The 19,504-nt window shown below is 51.3% G+C and overlaps 1 protein-coding gene and 1 long non-coding RNA gene across 6 annotated transcripts in view; one reads left to right on the forward strand and one right to left on the reverse strand.

Moving 5' to 3' along the window:
• PPP2R2C (protein phosphatase 2 regulatory subunit Bgamma) overlaps positions 1-19,504 on the reverse strand; it is a 138,554-nt gene that overhangs the window by 118,550 nt on the left and 500 nt on the right. The window contains exon 1 of one of the 5 annotated variants that reach the window (XM_059067314.2): positions 18,756-18,992. The exons of 2 other annotated variants lie outside the window; for them this stretch is intronic. In XM_059067314.2, the coding sequence (XP_058923297.1) occupies positions 18,756-18,825 (70 nt within the window). In that variant the 5' untranslated portion in view covers positions 18,826-18,992. Of the gene's footprint in view, positions 1-18,678; positions 18,993-19,504 lie in introns of those variants that run through there. 2 more of the 5 variants (XM_059067315.2, XM_067035554.1) reach the window with 2 other exon arrangements.
• LOC136794347 (uncharacterized) overlaps positions 17,805-19,504 on the forward strand; it is a 28,383-nt gene continuing 26,683 nt past the window's right edge. The window contains exon 1 of the long non-coding RNA XR_010840980.1: positions 17,805-17,985. This is a non-coding gene — a long non-coding RNA (uncharacterized lncRNA). The remainder of the gene's footprint in view (positions 17,986-19,504) is intronic.

The raw sequence follows: 19,504 nt of genomic DNA on the forward strand, positions 1-19,504 counted from the left end.
AATGGACAGTATGGGATCTCTGAGTAGTCAGGGGAGGGGCAGGGAGAGTGGGAGGGGGCAGGCCAGCTGGTGGAAGGGGGGGCTGGCTTTTGTTCCTTCTCTGTGCGCAGCCCTGGAGAAGAGGCCTCAGGTTATAAATCCAGCTGAGCCTGTTTTATGGAGAAGGTGCTCCACTGCTGATAGGTTTTTATAGCTGCCTGTTTACAAAGCTGAAGCAGAAGCATAATTAATTCTCGGCCACCTCCCCGCAGGGCCAGCTGTCCCATGCAGCCAGGTTTGGGGTGGCCAGGCTGAAGGAGGACAAAGGATGTTCTCTCCTTTGCGTCCCATCAACTATACTAAGTACCCTTTCCCCTCCCCCTCCCCCTCCACCCCCAGTCCTCTGAGAGACTTGGTTGGATTGCTTTGGGGACCCAGTAAATGGCACCCCTGTTCCTCTCCAAGTGTGAAATGCCTCGAGGAGGGGGAGAGAAGAGTCAGGTATACATCAGGCATACGGGGTGTACATGCAAACCCCAGTGGGACCTGCTCTCCCAGAACCCAGAAAGGGCCTCACCCAGCGCAGGCAGCACTGACCCAACCCAGGCCTGTCCTTCATGTCACAACTCGTCCTAAACCCACAGATCAGAGTATACTCCCCATCCCCACTGCCCAGCAGTAGCCAAGTGAGGGTAGAGGGGGTCCAGAAGAGCCCTCCCCCAAGAATGAGGGCTGAGGAGTGGGGTCCCCAGCAGGCTAGATGGGAGACGGGGGGGGGGACCAGATCCCTCTCTGCTTGTTGCAAAACCAGACTTGTGCCTTCCTTAGATACAGAAATGGATCTAGCCACCTCCCGCTGGCCCGTGGGCCATCTGTCCCTTCAGAATGACTTGCATGTCCCTCGGTCAGATTCATCCTCCAGTCAGATCCCCAGCGTACGAACACGGAAGTTTAACTCTTAGGGTGCAGCCGGCTCTTCCTCACTTCCCAGCCCCTGAGGCACAGCCTGTTTCACCTTCGCCCCATCTAAGTCCTCCTGGATCCTTTCCCCGGGTCTGCGTGGGACCCTGCCCCCAAGGGTGTGCCTCATACCCATATGCCACCTCCTTCGACACATGCCCCTGCTTCAGAGAACCCACTGGCATCTATGCCCTCAACGTAGAGTATTCATTCCACAAATGAGGAAACTGAGGCCCGGGGAGGCCGTGCGGCTCCCCTGGGGTCACACAGCCAATCAGCGGCCCAGCCTGGGCCTGTGCAGAGGTCTCTAGGCTCAGCCTCGTCGCCTGTCACCGTGCTGCACAGCCCCTTACAAGGATACAAGTCCAACCCCACAGTTTTCAGCCATTGCCCCAATTTACCACCTGCCGTCCCACTGTCCCCATATGGACAAGCGCGTGTAGCCAGAAAAGTGTCCCAGTTTGGAGTAATGAAAATTGGGTCACGCGTAGGAAAGATGCCAGAACAAGGCACGCCTGGGGTTCGCAGGGTTGACCACGGGGGCTCTCAGCTCCAACAAATGCTCCAAAGCATCTGGAAGCGAAGTCATCTACTGAGTTCCTTGGCATAGAGCCATGTGGGTCCTTGGGGCCCTGCTGTCCTGCCGGATGTCCTGGCCCAGGGCTCTCCTGGAGATCCAATTCGCCCTCTGGCCCAGCACAGATCAGGACCCTCTCAGAACACCACAGGACTGCAGGAGACTGAGGGGTTCAGGCGGCCAGGCTGCCACCCTGGCAGGCTTGCCGCCCACCGCCTGTATGGGTTGCACCCCCCGCCCCCCCCCCCCACGCCATGCCCGGCTCCAGCTCCTCATGGCCAAGCTTCAGGCCACCCTCGCTCGGTTAAAAGGTAGGACTGGGATTGTGGTGGGTCAGAGCCAAGGGTCAAGGCCTTTGGAGCCGGCCTGGAGCATCCTGTCCTGGGACGCTGATAGGCGTGGATGCGGTGGGTGTGGCTTCCCCCTTCAGCGGCTCCACTCCTCAGCAGAAAGACAAACACCTGACGGGACCTGTCTGAGTATCAGGTACACATAAAGTGATATCTCAGACCACCCTCGAGGAGACCCCAAGAGTCCTCTGGCCCCGATTTAGAGCTGAAGATACGGAGGCGTGAGGGGGGCCAAGGCAGGTCAACTGTGCACGGGCAGTGGATACCTGAGTCCCTTGGTGCCCGTCCGCTCTACAGATGTACACGCACCAGGGACGAAGCACGGGGGGGAGGGGCCCCCAAAGGGAAGGAGTGGAATTCGAAGGCATCGGAGTGCCCGCGGCATCGGGAACCAGCCCCAGTGTACCCCAGCTCCGCCTCCTCCTGGCCGAGGGAGGTCTTAACTTCTGGGACCCTCGGTTCCCTCACCTGCAAAATGGACAGAACCACCCCCTCCTCTAGGGCTATTCGCAATTCAGAGAGATGAGGCGCAACAAGAAGATGCAACGGTTGGCAGGGGTGGGTGGTGGATCTGTCCCCACCGTGTCCCCTGGCTGCGGCAGAGGAGGGCCTTTGGGAAGCTGCCCGCTCAGGAGGATGTCACGTGTGACGGGGCTGCGGCTGGGGCACGGTGGGGTCCCTCCTCCCCGCCTCTCCCTCCCGCAGAACAAGCCATCTTCATGACTGAGTTTTCTCCCCGGAGAAGCTCGGGCTTCCAAAGATCTACCCTCCTTCTCAACTGCACAACATGGATGAATTCTGCTCAATGAAACAAGCCAGATACAAAGGACAAATAATGTATGATCGCACTTACATGCGGCCCTGGAAGAGGCAAAGTCATGGAGACAGAGAACAGCTCGGCGGTTACCGGGGCGGAGGCAGGGGGGTTACTGTTTAATGGGGGCGGAATTTTTGTTTGAGTAATAAAAGCATTTTGGAGATAGACAGTGGTGATGGTTGCATGATATTATGGATGTAATTAGTGCCCTTGAATTGTACACTTAAAAATGGTTAAAATGGCAAATTTGATGTTACGTATGTTTTACTACAATTTTTAAAAAATTGAGTGATATATAAAAAAGCCCACACTTTAAATGAGTGAATTGCATGGTATGTGAATTTTACCTTAATAGAGCTTTTTTTTTTTTTTTTTTTAATTAAAGATGTGAATCTTGACTGTCGGGGTCTCTGTTTAGCCAGGGTCTGAGCAGGCAGACTGAGCCCACACATGGCAGCCAAACCAAGGTGCCCGCCTGTCCTGTGACGTGCACCCCGGTGGACGGAGACTCTTTCCAATAGCTTTGCTGACACCCAGAGGAAAGGGATCCCCCCACACACTTACTCTGAGGCTGAGAGCTTGGTGGGAGCCTCTAATGTGGCCCAATGTCCCCTCCGCACCCCCAGAGGAGAAGGGCCCGGCGGGGAAAGATCATTGCCTGGGACACACAGGGATGATTTTAAGATGATGCAAACCCACCTCTCATTCAGAACAAGACTGGAAGGGAGCGCTAGACTCGCATGTCCCTTCTCCTCCCTGAGCTCCCAGCTCCCCATCTGGGACAATGACAGTGCCTGCCCCGGGGACAATGCCTGGACACTGTTCACTCAGCCTGGGGCAGGCACGTATGCACTCTCACTAAATGGCAGGGTGGCTTCCTTCCCTTCCATCACATGCACTCAGACAATGGCCCCCATTACCCATTGGGTGGATGCCACGTGGGCCGTGTCTGGGGACAGGTCACCAGGCTGTAACGGTTTCCAATAAAACTGCTTCCTCAAGGCTGGGCAAATAAGATGATCCAGGAGGTCGGTGCGTCCTTAGAGTCAAGCTGAGCAGAAAACCCAGCTAGCTCACCTGTTCCCTCTGCAGTCCTCCCCCCGTGACAGGGTGCTGCCAAGAAGGAGAGCACAGCTCCACCCAGGGCCATCATCCCAGATGTGGGCATCGCATAGCACAGCGCACCTGCAGTGGGGAAGGGCTGGGGAGGGGCACTGACTGACAGGGTGCAGCCCGACCTGACCCCCCTTTTCTATCAATAACTTCTGCCTGAGGCGGGTCTGTGGGAATCTAGTCTACCTCCTAAACAAAGCTTTTACTCACCTCTTGTTTTCTGTATTTATTTTTTCCAACTTTATCGAGATGTAATTTACAAATAACACTGAGTAAGTTTAAGGTATACAATGTGTTCATTTAATATACTTATATGTTACAAAATGATACCACCATGTCGTTAGCTGACATCACCATCCCAGCACATTATTACCATTTCCTTTTGTGGTAAGAATATTTAAGATCTACTTTCTTAGCAACTTTCAAATATATTAATATGGCATTATTAACTATAGTCACCATGCTATAGATTATACTATAGATTATATATTATATAATGTATAGATTATACATTAGATCCCCAGAGCTTATCCATCTTATAACTGGACCCTTTGACCAACATCTCCCCATTTCCTCCACTCCCAGCCCCTGGCAACCACCATTCTAGCCCCTGTTTCTGAGTTTGGCTTGTTTTGATTCCACATGTAAGTGAGATCATATGGTGTGACTTCACTTAGCATAATGACCTCAAGGTTGATCTACATTGTCACAAATTCTGTATTTAAATAGGCAAAAGTATGGGATGCTTTTCATAGTTTTGAACAGAGAAGTGGTTTGGAGGACAAGGCCTCCGCATCCCGTTACTGGTCAGGAAGACAAAGGAGGTGCAGCACCTTCAAGGTCAGACACGTCCCAGTACGGAGTTTGGCCCGGCCGGCTGCCTGCAGCAGACTGCTTCTCAAAGCAGGTCCCAGAACTGTCTCCCATCCCATCTGTTCTCCACAGTGTGACCTGGCCCTTCCCTAATCCAAAGGCAGAATCTAACTCCCCTCCAACCCGGGCCAGCCTGTGACTTGACTGAATTAAAGTCACACAACTGGTGATGGGAGACTCCGAGGTCAGCAAGTCAGGTCTCGCACCTGGATCCTGGGACCCCTGATTTGGCAAAAGCCAGCTGCCACCCAAGGAGTCCCAGTGCCCTGAGACCGCCATGCTGGAGAGGCCACGTCTATGGTCCCCAGGGAACCAGCCCCACCATACACAGAACACGTGAGCGAAACCGTCTTGGACCCTACCGCCCCCAGAGCAGCCTGCCCAGCAGCCTAGAAGGAAGATGCAGCAGTTGCCACGTAGAACAGATCTGCCCAAATTCCTGACTTACAGAATCCAGGGCACATAATAAAACCGCTGTTGTCTTAAGCCACTAAGATTTAGAACGATGTGTTGCGTAGTAGTAGTAACCATGACACCACCGTGTGACTTTAGGTGTGTGACCTGACCTCTCTGGGGCTCCATTTCCTGGGATATAAAAGGGGGTCATTCCCACCACCTCCCATAGTGGGTATAAAGTTCCGATGAGATCATAAACATATGTCTCATGACATCGCTGCAGTCAAGAAATGGCAGCTTCCCTCGTCATGGCCATCACCATTACTATTCTACCATGAAGACGAGATACCTGTACATGCTGGAAAAGGGTCACAGCACAATTCCTCTCCTGTGCAGCCAAAGCCCCATCACCCATCAGACACACATCAAGAGACAATGATCACAGCCATAAGTCACGATGTACTGGAGCTGAAATTGATCCTTTTTTTTTTTTTTTTAAAGCAAGAGAGACAGAGACTGATGGGTTTGCTGTAATCTACAGATTACTCCAGAGCTGCATTATCCATGTGAACTGACTCTTTTAAAGCTTACCCACATGAAAAATTTTGATACATTTTATTTTTAGTTTAGTAGACACGATATTCAAATCCTTATTCAAGCCCTTTAAAAACACGCCTATGTTTACAGGAAGAAATTGCATTCCCAGATAGCCAGAGATAGGAATAACCTGAAATACAGAAAAAAATGTACATTCTCAAGGATGCTCATCACATCTTAGTTTAAAACACCCAAAATTGGGATATGAACGTCCGAGAGTGGGAGGTCTCTCCACCCTGTACGCACTGTCATCCGCACCTACCAGCCTTGGGAACACGCTGGTATTGTCGAGCAGAGACGACGACGACGAGAGGAGGCTCAACCCTCCTTTCTCCACCGTGCACGCTGCCCCAGCCCTGCCTCGACAACCCCTCCTTCCCACCGCCTTCACCTCCATCCCCTTCCACTGCCGGCTCTGGGCGCCTCACTGGGGCTTTCTCGCCTCTCCTGGAAGTGCTCTCATCCCCCTCTGAACCTCACGCCCCCGCTTCACTCTCGAATCTCCCAGAGACCTCTGGTCACTCTCGGTTCCCTCTTTCTTCTCTGCCTGGACAGATTACCAAGGCCCCTTTGTCTGTTCATCCACCACGACTGCCCAGGAGCTCCAAGACCCACCAGTTACTGCTCCGGCAACCCTAGAGCCACACTGTTTCTCACCTGCGAGCTTCTGTCCATAACACCCCTACTCCCTACTACCCTGCCGGACAAGCTGCTCCTCTACTCTGGACTCAGCCTCTCCGCGCATCTGCTCCCAGGCTGCGACAGGGCCCCACTGCTCCCATCACACTGTGTTATGATCACCTGTTCATGTGTCCTTGGTTCCAGAGGTTCTCAAGGGAGGAGCTGTGCCTTATTCCTCCTCCTTCCCCACCCACATAACCCACTGCAGGCAACAAAGCCCAGTCTGGCGGATGAAGCCTACGTAGTAACTGAATAAGTAATTAAATCTACATGATGGACTATTATGCAGCCATTAAAAACTGTTTACTCAGAGTCTGTAATAATAGAGGGGAATGTTTCGGCACGTTAAATATTTTAAAAGAAACAACTGTGTTTATATTACAATCTACAGGGGGGCAGCAGGAAAGAAATATAACAAAATTGGAACAGCGTTTCTGGGGCAATGGAGCCAAGGATGTTCTTTTTTTCCCCCTCTTTATTCTACTTCCTGCATTTTCAAACGTTTCTGCAGTGAGATAAAATAAAGAAAATTAAAATCTTGCAAGGAGCATCTTAACATACGTGCACCTTAGCTCCCCGAATATGACAATATGGGACACCTTAGGATGATGGATTATATTTTCACAGCTTCAGTAAAGAGCCTTACCTCTCCTTGGGGAAAATATTCAGGTTTTTTTTTAATCACCTTTCACATTGGAAGCTGGTGTAGGAACCACTATCGCTCAGCCCTTGACTCCTTCGGCCATTTCAGTCCATGATGGATTGTTCCCGAAGCAGACAGGCAGGCTAGCGATCTGCACAGTGAAAACAGTGGACGGAAGTGCCTCTCTCCCAGTGATCTACTGGCTGCCTAACCGTTTTTGCAGTGAGGAATTTGAGTTATTTAATAGTCCTGAGCTGCTGCTTTCAATAAGGAGGATACTGACTCCAATCCTCCGGCCATGGTTTAACATCACCATGCCCTTGACATGTGGAAGGGTCACACAGGACAGACACTGCCCATTTGGCATGAGTTCAGGGAGACCTCACTTTGCACAACTGTGTGGAACCCTAAAAATGACCGTGTAAGCTGAAACACTCAAAGTGATCTTAATAATCAATGTGGAAATTACAAAAGTTCCACGATCTTAAAAAAATACTTTCTAAAGACATTAAAAACTCTCTTACTGATGGTTATAAATGTATAGGGTAGTAAACAAAGAGTAAAACTAATATTTTATTTAGTACACAGTCATGTAAAACATTAGAAACATTGAGAATTCAAGTGTTTTATTTCTTTGTAAAAAATGTATCCAGACTAGTTTCAACAGTGCTGGCTTCCTCTGCTTGTTGGATAACTTGCAATGCTGGGCAAACATCTTTTTCTCTATGCCTTGAAGAACTGCCTTTCTAAGTTTAGATCTGCTTCCAAGATTCTATCCGCTGCACTTTCAACACCGTGAAATATCTTCAAGAGTTCCTTTAACATGAAGTGTGCTGCCAGCGTCAATTCCCCTGGGACATCTTCATTTTTTCTGTCTCAGGCACTTCTCTCATTTATGTCAATAAGTTCACCTTGACTTAGTTACTTAGTTCCCCTGGCTGCATATAAGAGTCTAGAAAGGTCGCAGCTTCAACATTCTCAGAATCAGCGGTTTCCTCTGTAACTCCATTTACATCCAATCCAAATTTCTCTGCCAGCATTATTCCTTTTCTTCTTCCTTTTTTTTCCTTTTTGCTGAGCATCATCTCTGTGGGCCAGATTTCCTCTTTTGACTATCCATTTTTGTAAAATGTCATGTGGGTTTATCACGAGGAAACAGGAGGCAACATCACCACATGCTTTGCTGTCTATGTGTGAACCAACAGATACACAGGGGCCAACCAGAGACAGACACTGAAAGAAGTGACTTGGTCTCAGATCACAATACTCATCTGTTATTTACTTAGTGATTTGTGGGCTGGAGAGCGAGTGGCGAAGTTTCTACTTTATGCAATTACTCACAGTTACCATTTTGTGGTAGCTGAAATCTGGGCTATGTGATTGGGGGACGGGCATTACTGAACAAAACTGTGGCGACTGAAATCCGTACACATTGGAACTGTGCAAAGTGAAGATCGCCAGGTGGAGGCGTGGCATTTGGAAAAAAAATTGCACTACTCTGGGGTCCGATTTGAAGACATGCCATTTGTTCATTCAGTCATTCAAACACACATTTATCCAGCACCTAGTGGGCACCAGGTGCTGAGCTGTGTACAGAGCAAACAGGCATGTCCAAGATATATATCCGCTGATGTTTCATGAGGCAGGACTCCGGGTCCAATGTTTCAAAAAGGCCAGGTTCCAGTCCTGTCTTATGATCTGAGCTGAGTCACCCCTCCTGGCTGGGACTGGGAATTAAGGTTCTTTCGTTATAAGGAACAGAAATTGCCTCAGGCTAACATAAGCAAGAAGGAAGTTACTGGAAGGTCCTGAGGGAGCCACAGAATCTAGGAGAGAGCACAGCAGCTGGACAAGGGGCCTCAGAAGGAACCGGGCAGTACTGGGAATTCAATTTCGGGGACCTATGACTATTCCAGTTACCTATCGCTGTGTAACAAATAACCTTATAACTCAATGTCTTCAAACAGAAACCATTTATTTCGCTCATGAGTCTGCAATTTGGGTATCTCTTGGTGGAGATGGTGTGCACTGCTGAACAACCTGCCCAGGATCTCTCGGCTGATCAGTGGTGAGGAGGGGTCCTTAAAAGAGAGGGGCACGCCCAGGGGACTCCCAGGATCCAGGCAAACACCTGGCAGCATCCGGTCCCGTCAGGCAACCGGGATTCAGAAAGGGATTATGGATTGTGGGGATGAAACTGTAATCCTTACGAAACAGTAACGAATGTCTTTATCAAGTCAGGATGGAGGAGGCCTGGTCTCCATCAGAAAAAGATTTAAGAGACAGAACAAGCAAATGCAGATGCAGGACTTTAGATCCTGGGTCAAACCAACCAACTACAAGAAGACATTTTTGAGATAGCTGGAGACATTGCTAAGATGAACCAGAATCAATCAACCTGTTTGTTTATTTTTTCTTGAAGTATAGTTGACTTATTAAGATGGACCAGAATTGAGATTGAAAGAAATTCGTACTCATTTTGTTCGGTGAGAAAGTGGTACTTGGTTATGCAAGAAATGCCCTCACCTTTCAGAGATGCCTGCTGATGCAGGGGTGAAATGACAGGAGCCTTGAATTTACTTAAATATTCTTAAGCCAAGAGGATGGGAAAGTAAATGAAGAAAGTACAGCAAAATCTTGAGAGCAGCTGAAAAGCGAGGGGATGGATGAGGAGCAATTCAACATACTATTTTCTCTACTTTTGTACATGTTTGAAAGTTTTCATTAAAACTTTATTGAAATTATAAAAGGAAATTCAAAAGCTGATAATGACAACACAAGTAGCTCCCTTTTATTGAGATGTAAGTGCAATACTCATACTATTGCACTTAATACAAAAAGCCCAGGTGGCCAGTAGTTAGTTCTCCCTCTCCTTTAGGGATGAGGAGACTGGTTCAGAGGCTGAAGAACCTGCCACAGGCTCACAGCCGTGCCCAGGAGCGGAGCGCAGGGCTGGCAGCCCCAGGGGTCAGGGCTGCAACCTCTGCAGGGCGTGGGGGCGGGGGGATGCAGGAGGCCAGGCTGGTTCAGAGGAGGCCCTGGTCTGCAGTTGGAGATCCCATCCCTGCTCGGGGCAGCCGGAACCTCTGAGCAGCCTTTGTTCTGCTGAATGTGCCATTCAGCCCAGGGCTCTGGAGGACAACGGATCCCACTGTGCAACGAGGCCATGCCATCCTGGGCAGCACAGAGGCCCCAGGTGGGCCCTGGTCCCCAGGCAGCCTGGCAACTACAACCTGGGCTCAGGTAGAGGAGCCTAGATGCTGTCAAGGGACAAGCACGTGTAACTCTGCACATGCTATTCTTTCTGCCTGGAATGCACTAGAAATCAGTGTCACTCCAGAACCCTGCGAATGCCACTCCCTTTAGCGCCAAAGCACCTGTCCTCTATAGAACTGTGATCATCCCCCACTGATGCAATGGAGGGGATCCCTTCTTCCACTGACCCATGTGGATTACCTTCACCACATGCGGCTAGGAGAGATGCAGTGCTGCCACGTGTCCAGCGTGAGCACCGTGCCAGGCAGTCCTGGGTTCAAATTGTGAGACCCTCTGAAGCTGGGTGCAGAACCAGAACTGAATGGGCCACCTGTCCCTTCCCTGTGGGTCCAACCAGGCAATGTGGAGGTTAGGAGGATGGGTTTGCAGGCAGATGGCCGGCATTCAAACCCCAGCTCTGCCCCTTACAAGCCATGTGACCCTGGGCAAGTGCCCAAGCCTCAGTTTTCTCTGCTGTAAAATGGGGTAAAACACACACACATGCACACACACACCGGGGTTTGTGAGGATCGAATAATATGAGGCACTCAGTATCACATCTGGCATCAGTAAATGGTCAATCACAATAATGGCTGTTATGTTCATTTCATAATTATTTAATGCTGAAGACCAGGTGAGCAATTTTGCACAAGGGCTGACTGGTGAGGAGACCAAGGTTAATTAACAGGACACCCCAGGGTGCTGTGGGGCTGGCAGATTGCTTCAGCAACTCCAGACTCCATCCTGAGGCAGCCCACTCTCTCACTGGCATCCAAGATCCTGGGAGAGATGAGCCCATGTTTCAAAGACACAGCCTGGCCTATGTCCACAAAATGAAAGCAGGAGCGTGGAGCTCTAGAAATGGTGCCTTCTGGGACCTGGAGCATTTGCCCCAGGGCAGGAAGACTGGGGCGGGGGTGTCAGGTGGTTGAGGAGCCATCCTGGAGAGCAGGTCACAGAGAGCAACCTATTCTGCGTGCCAACGGGGAGAACTAGGGGTGCAGACTATAAAGGCTCATGGAGAGATGGCATCACCAACTAGAATGCAAGGGAACCAGGTGCTGGGTGGGTGTGGGCACCTGAGAGATGCTTCCCAAAGTTGTGCTGGCTGCTTGGCAGCAATTAAGGCTGGGTGATGCAGCTTTCTTCCTGCCAGCCCCCTCTCTCTCCCTTCCCTTCCAGGATTCTCTTGGTTCTGTGACTCCAGAGCCTTCCTGTTTTATCTCGCACCTGGGTGACCACCAAGAATTCTCATTCTCTGTCCCTTAGATGTTGGTGCACCTTGGGGCTCTGGCCTCAGCTCTCTTCCCTCCTTCCTCTCAGTCCCACTTCACTCTCCCTGCCCAGAGACATGGGCTTCTTTTCTGCCTAGCGCACAGTGGGTGCTCCAGAAATGTTTGTTGAACGAACGTATGCATGAATGACCTTGTTCTTCAATGTTGTACGTCTGGCACCTAACCTCCCCCTGGCATTTAAGGGGGATCAGTAAATGTCTGTTGAACAAAAGGGGAAAAATGTTCAACCTCATTGGTATTCAGACATGAATTTAAACAAATATTTTTCATCTGTGATATTTGCAAAGGTCAAACAAATTAGAATAGCTAATGCTGATCAGCATGAGGTAAAATAGAGAAACTTTCTGGAGAATAATTTGTCAATGTGTGTCAAGAACGTTAAACACGTTCATAATTTTTACGTAAAATTGCATGTGCAGGACTCTCTCTGAAGAAAATTATTCCAGATTTGGGGGGAGGGGTGGGAATGGGGTGTCTTCCTACACACGTAGCATTCCCTCCCTCAGTGTTAGTTATAAAAGAAAATAAGCAACCTAGTTATCCATCAATTGGGGGTGAAGAGTTGAACTATGACATCTATCACAGGAAGAGTGTGCAGCCAATAAAATGATGGAATTTGGGGGCGGGGCCGAGGTGACCAGTTACACACCCCTTCCCTGCAAGGACTTGAGAATACACAGGGAAGATGGACAAGAAGGAAATCAAAAAATTCTTCTTTCTTAATGGTAAACTCGCTGTGCAGAATGAGCTAGGGAACCCTACTCCATTGCCCCTCCTCTTGGGCCTGTGGGGAGAGATAGGTCTAAAGGCTGGACTCTGAAATGAGAGAAACATAGGCTTCTTCTTGGGGCCCCACAGGTAGGGGTGAAGCAGAGACCTTCAATACTACAGCCCCGCCCAACAGAAAAAAATTGTCCAATGAGTGACAGGTTCTCACCAATTCCACCAATCACAAAAGCCAAGGGGGTGAGAGGCGGGGCCAAGGATTCCACCATCCCAGGAATTCCAGCCTCCTGCCTACCGCAAAATAGGGCCAACTATAGCATTTGTGGAGCCCGGTGCAAAGTGAAAATGCAGAGGATAAAAAGCAGGGAAAAGTATCATTAAAGGTACAAAAATATAAAGCTTTCTCATTTTTTTCCCATGACTTGTCTTAGTTATTTGCTATTTAATGACAATTGAAAAAAAAAAGTTTAAATTATTAGCATGAATTTTATCGCTCATTCTGTTGTGTAATTCCAGCTTTAAATGCAAATAGAAGAGCACTGAACTTGAATGCAGAATCCCTTAATTACACAATTCGTATCTGGTAGCTCCTACAGGCATATGTAGCTTGTTCTTACCAGAGCATGGGGACACTGCACATTTTATTTCACCTTTTGACGCCTGCATGTTCTAGGCACACAACTCCACCCTCCATGAATGACGGTTGAAGGGAACAGGAACTATGGTTGTCCATCTTTCCCTTTCTTTTGGTGCCATCATTTTCAGAAGTGATGATTAGCTAGCCCAAGGATGTCACACGAGTAACAAAGGATATGATAGGGTTCCTTGGTCCTTATGCTTCTTAGAATGTCACTGCCTCCTTTCTGCATTCAAAACAAGTTGTGATTCAAAAGGAAAGCGTGGCCTCTCGAGCTGTCAGTGCCCCTGTTTACACAACCACACACATGCTGATCGGTGCCTATGCACAGAATTCTGGTGGCCACAGGATGCTGGGGAGATCCATGACACTTAAAGTGACACAAGGTAAGCGTGTTACGGAAACCGCACAAGGAACAGTGGAATCACTTGTTGTGTGTGTCACTTCTGTTCACAGGTGTCCCATCAGATGTCCCATCAAAACACGGGTTCAAAGATACAATTATTTAAAATTTCAAGATGGGGACAGCAGAGAATTAAACCAAGCGCAGGGTTCTTGGTCCTTCTAAATATGGGACCTACACAGGTTGCACACTCAGGACACCAGCTCTGCAGCATAGCACTGGAAAATTCTTATAACCTCACGCTTAAAAGCACCCTTCCAAATGGTTTATATGGAGAGATTAAAGCTGTTATTAAAAACAGACATGGGCATTTAAAAAAGATGGACAGGAGCTGTGGCAAATGGCTAACGACATGTATCTAGAGGCTGGTCTTTCCTCTTCATCTGCATTGTTACTCTGTAATCCTCCCCTTTAAGCCCCAGCATTTCATACAACCACGCTTCAGGTGTCAAGATCTAAACACCTTAGAGAAACATCCCTTAGCTCTGCTGACTTTAAGGATAAAAACCAAAAACTGTAGCAAGTAAAAACCAGGAGATGATGCGGAAACATTTTATTAGCATTTGATTTCCATCTTGCAGCAAGAAGATGAGAAAACCCCTACCTAGTGACTGCACCAACCTTTAAGTGAGGTCTGGCTTCCGTGACAGTTTGGGGAAACTGATAACAATAACCCCTTCCCAAGGGTGGCCCTTTGGAGTCCACATGGTCTTTGCTCCTCAGAACCTTGTGACAACCCAGGGCAGGAAGCAATGCAGGGACACTGAGGCTCAGAGAGGTGATGTGACTTAATGGGAGACAGCCACCGGTGTCCCACTGCAGCCTCCTTCCCTGAAGTGGAGACAACATGAGCTCGTGAAAACCCAGGCAAACTTATGGAAAGGGTGGTCCTAAGTGGAAGCAAAAGGAACAAAGATTTCAAAAATCAAAGGCTGGCTCTCCGCTCTCCTTCTGGGCTGGCTCAGGTCACTGCCAGACGTAACCTCCCCTCTCAGCACAATTTCTCTGGGGGTGGAGATGGAATTAGGTTAGCCAGTCTGATGACAGTTCTAAGGGCTAGTCTAACTCTAACCCCTGAAGAACAGACATAGTTATTTATGGACAATATTTATTAAGTACTGACTGTGCCCCAGGCCCTGGGCTGCACACAGTCACACACACCAAGCCATTTAATGCCATGAGCTCACTGAACATATTCCATTCATGAAGCACGGTGGGGAGTCCACAGAGAAGATGCTACATCATCAAATAACTGCACATCCCTTGTTTCAAGTGATCTAAGGAGAAACCTGGAGAAGAAACTCAGAGGTTTCTTCTGAGGCTCAGAGAAACCTGCCCAAGATTACAGACCCAGAGCAGACCCCACTAGGAAGGCAGGTCTCCAGACCCCACCAGGAATGCAGATCTCCTGACACCAGATCTTGGGATACCGCATCTGGCTGGAAATGCAAGGAGGGGATATCAGAACTCTGCAACTTGGACTTGAGTGCATGAAAGAAATCAAAGAGGATTTCTAAAACAGAAAGCAAACAAATCAGCATCCCTCCTGGTTTCATGTATCTCGCATCTTGTTCGTGAGTGACAGGGCAGCCTTTCTGTTTTCCAGACAGTCAGGAAAGGCTGTACGAGTCGGGGTACTGCTGGCTGCAAGTAACAGAGACTGGGTTGAAAGTTTGAAACAATGAGTAAATTTAACAGCTCATGGAACTGGAAGCCCAGAGGTGGGGTGGACATCAGGCCTGGTTAATCCAGGAGTCACAGATGTCACCGACGTCCCCAGTTCTCACTCACTGTCTGCTCTGCCAGCAACAGTGTTGCTGGCTTCAGACTGGCTCCCTCCATGGTCTCAAGGCGGCCACCAGCAGCAATGGAGGCTTCTGTGTTCCATTGCAAGAGAGGGACCAGCTTCCTGCAGCTCTCTCTACTCTCCACTCAACCTCCAGAAAGGACTCCCATGTCCATTCTGGGACCAGTCACTGCAAGGGGGATGGGAGTACACTGGTCCATCACCGCCTGCCCAGGGCCAGACTCAGAAAAGGATGTGCTTGGTAAATGCTACTGCATGAAGGAGGATGAATGTATTTTGTAGATTCAATCTAGCCTAAAAATGTCTATTTAACCACCCTAAAGCTGAGTCCTGGGGCTGCAGCAAGAGAACACAGCCAGGAAGAGTCCCTCCTAGAGCCATATCTGGCTCTTGAGAAAAGCCTAAACAGAGACTCCTTGGCTTTCTCCTATCCCTGGGGCCCCTTTCTCTAGGGCTCAGGTCCTTCCACCGTCCACTGCCAACTGTTCTCCCCAACACTCACCCATCTTTGCCAAGTTCTCTGTGCCCCACAGTGACATGCACCCATGCCTTATGATTACAACAGCCCTCAATCAGCTGAGCGGAGCTAAGAGTCAGAGGGGAAAAAGTTGCTCTAATTCACACTAAGGTGTGAATGACTAACAAAACCTAAACTCTCCCCAAGGTGTTTGAGATTTTACAAGAAGAAATTGAGGAACTCAAGCAAGACTCGCACTGGTGAAGATGACATTTAACTTGAGACCTAAAGGATGAGAAGGAAGAGCAGGAAGTGGGCGTTCCAGGTAGTGGACATAGCCAGTGCAAATACCCCAAGAGAAAGAAAAAACTTCCTGCTTAAGGAACAGGAAGTAGATCAGAGCCACTGGGGCATTGTGAGTGTTTGTGGCCAAGTGTCCAGGTGGAACAGGAATTTGTACACCTGGCTCTTTTACAAACTCCCAGCATCCATTATTTGCTTGTGAAGTACCTCCAGGAACAAGACTTTCAAATGATAACAGTGCCATTTATTAAGTGCTTCCAACAGGCCAAACACTGTGCCAGGTGCTTCCTAAATTAGCAAAACCACTGATCATTCCAACAACCCTGTAAGATGAGTCACTATTACTCCTCCCTTTAAAGGGAGAAAGTGAAGCTCAGAAACATTTAGTAACTTGTCTGAGGTTGCACAGCACCTGAAGAGTCAGAAGAAGGATTTGAATACAAGTCTGTCTGACATCCAAATCTGTAACTTACTCTGTGCTCTGAGCACAAAATGCAGGCAAGATGCAACAGTGGAAAGTCTGTTTTCATGCAGGGAGGCCAGAAATCTCATATAATTCTAATAATTATTGTTATTGCTTTCTCAAGGGCGGGAACTTCAGATCTTGTTCCTAGGTTCCCTAGGACCTGAGCTCTGTGCCTTCCACACTCTGGCATTCAATTTGGGACATGGACAAAGGTCACGCCTCAGTTTCTTCATCTATAAAATAGGGATGCGGGTTATGTGAAGCTCCTGTGAGGCCTCAGCACATAATGGGTCCTCCACATACTTGGGCTAGTTCACAATCTGTAGTTCCGAGGCGTCTCTTTCATCCACCATCTTATCTGACCCTCACAGAAACCCTAACACCTCTAGGCAGAATGGTATTATTCACTCCCGTTTCACAGATGCGGAAAAGAGATCCATCCACATAAAAAATAAAGGCGTTCCCTTCTAGAATACAGGCTGCCCACGGGCAGGACCTGTGTCCAGTGCCCAGGGCTAAAACTGACCAGAACATAGTAGGTACTCGGTAAATATGCATTGTATGAATGAAGAATTAAAATCATCACTTTTTACTCTGATAACTATGCACTTCTCCCTTGTTCCTCCCTTCTAAGAGCTGGTGAATTTGCGAGAGAAACAGGGGGAGACAGAATAAAGAAGGAATTAGGGTTTGCAAATGTCCACTATGAGTCAGGCTGTGCTTTTTAAATACTTTAAATCACGGAGCCCAGCGCCCTGTCCCATCGTCCTCAATATAGAGATGGGAAAACGGAGGCTTCCTCCAGAAAACCAGACCAGAATGACCTGCCAAGATCCCCTCTCTCTCCTGGCTCCAGCCAGACCACTGGGGCACCTGCCAGCAACCCAGCAGCCTTTCACCTCTGCCTCTCAGCAGGCTGCCAGCAGAAAGAACACCCAGGAAACACGCTGATCCTTCCTCGGCCTCTCCAAGGCAGGCGACAAAAGACCGCTTTCAGCTGCCTGGGGACACCCCCCACCCCGAAACCCCTAGCTTGGGGCAGAGCCCTCACCCAGCCTGGGCAGCCCTGCCCCCTCTCCCTACACACACCCATCAGCAAAGCGTGACTCAGCAGTTCTCCTCCGGGGAGCGGGGAGCGCCACTCTTCAGCATATCTCCGCCCAGGTTACACACCCAGCCTCTGCTCCCCTGGGTCAGGACGCCCCGGAGCCCACCCCGCGCTGGCCCAGTGCTCCGCAGGCCTCCGCAGGGCTCGGGCTACGGGCTCCTCGGCCTCATTTCCGGCGGAGCCAGGCATCAGCGCGGCGGACAGCACCCTGGAGTCGAGTCACCGCTCCGAGCCCACACGCGTTCCCGACACAGGCTCCCACGCGCACCAGTCCCGCGGCACGCAATGCCCAGGGCCCCTCCCACCGAGGCACCCACCAGGGGACCTCTTGCTAAAAACCCACAAACACTTCCGCAGCCAGACCAGCAGCCCCCAGGGAAGATGCAGACGGCCCCTTAACCCGGGAAGGTCTCCAGCAAAAGAGAGTCCCCACCGCTGCATGCTGACACCCCACGGCTAGCTCTCCCCATCCTCAATGGAGGCTCCACTCGGCGGGCCCCCGGCTGCGGCCCGGGAGCTGCCCCCACCGTTCCCTGGGCAAGGTGGGGCAGAGGGGGCCCTTGGAAGTTCCAGGCTTATAAGACAGGACCGCTGACCCTCTAGATCCCACCAGCCTCAGAGTGGCGGTTGGGCCGGGGCTGTAGGGCCAATTTAGGGGATTTCAAATGCAGGGCCTGTTTGGGGTGGCATGTCCCACTTTGGGGGAAAATTCTCACAGTTTAGGGCCAGCTGTTCCTGTCTTAGTTCAACTCGCCAGGAATAAAAGATGAACCCCAAACAAGACACCTTCTCCCACCCACTAAGGGGCCCTGATTCTGGAGGCGCAGGGAGGGGCCGAAGACCGAGAGCCTCTAGGGGAATCTGGCAATGGATTTTTTTTTTTTTCTTCCCCCCTGGGTCCCACTTCGTCTCCAGGGAGTGGGCAGCCTAGAAAATTCTGCGGGCTCTGGACAGGGCAAACCCAGTATTCTAAGCCACTAAATTTCCCCGTTATTTCTTCACCAGATTAGCCGCAGAGGTGGCCTTTTAAAAAATGAGGGCCAGGGCCGATTCAGGATGCCACCAGGCCTGGGGGCGGAAAGCTGCCTGCCGGAGGGCGGCGCGGAGGAGGGCGTTGCGCTCTCGGGCTGCGGGGCAGCGGAGGCCGGCGCCCTCGGGCTCCCTCCCTCCCGGACCCGGGGCGGGGTAGGGTAGGGTAGGGTGGGGGGACACGACACACAGCGCGCGGTCCAAACCTTCGGAGGGCATTCGGTGCGACGGCATCCCCACGCCGCGGCCGGCCGGAGGGGGCCTCAGACAACACGTACGTTACCTTCAGTCACATAGCTGTGGTCCCGCAGGAAGCTGTGGTTAATTTTCCGCGTGTCCGTGTCCTCGCCCATTGAAGGCCGTGCCCGGTGCCCTGGGCATGCCCCGCCGCCGCACACCGATGCAATCCGCAGAGGTCGCGCCGGGCGCGCGGGCCATGCCGCCGCAGCCTAGCAGGGGCGCGGGCCACCGGGGCCCCGGGGGGCGGGCATCGCGACCGGGGGCAGCCGGGGACGGGCGAGGGCGGCCGGGACGGGCGCCGCGGTCAGGCTTGAGCGCGGCGGGCGGGCGGCGGCCGCGGGTGGGGGCGGGCCGGGGCCCGGGAGCGCATCCCGGCCGGCGGTGCGCGCTGCGTCGGTGCGCCCGGCGGCGGAGGCCTGGTGCCGGTGCGCCTGGCTGAGGCGGCGACGGCGGCGGCGGCGGCGGCGGCGGCGGGAGGGGACGCGCGCGGCGCTGCGCCGACCGAGCCTGGGCCGAGCCAGGCTGCTAGGGCTGGGGCCGCCGCCGCCGCCGCCACTGTCGCAGGCCCCTCCCTCGCGCCGCCCGCTCCTCCGCCCCCACGGCCCGCGCAGCCCGCCGCGCGCGCGGGCAGCCCGGCACCCTGCAGGTGCGGCGGCGCCCCGGCAGAGGCTGCGTCTCCGCCCTTCCGGCCTCGCGGGTGGGCACCTTTGGTCCCTGGGTCTGCCAGCGGGGGAGGGAGGAAAGAGTTGGCCAGCTTGGGGGGCACACGCTCAGCTGAGCCTTTGAGGGTCA

Source organism: Kogia breviceps, chromosome 6, assembly GCF_026419965.1.
Source record: "Kogia breviceps isolate mKogBre1 chromosome 6, mKogBre1 haplotype 1, whole genome shotgun sequence".
Lineage (NCBI taxonomy): Eukaryota > Metazoa > Chordata > Mammalia > Artiodactyla > Physeteridae > Kogia > Kogia breviceps.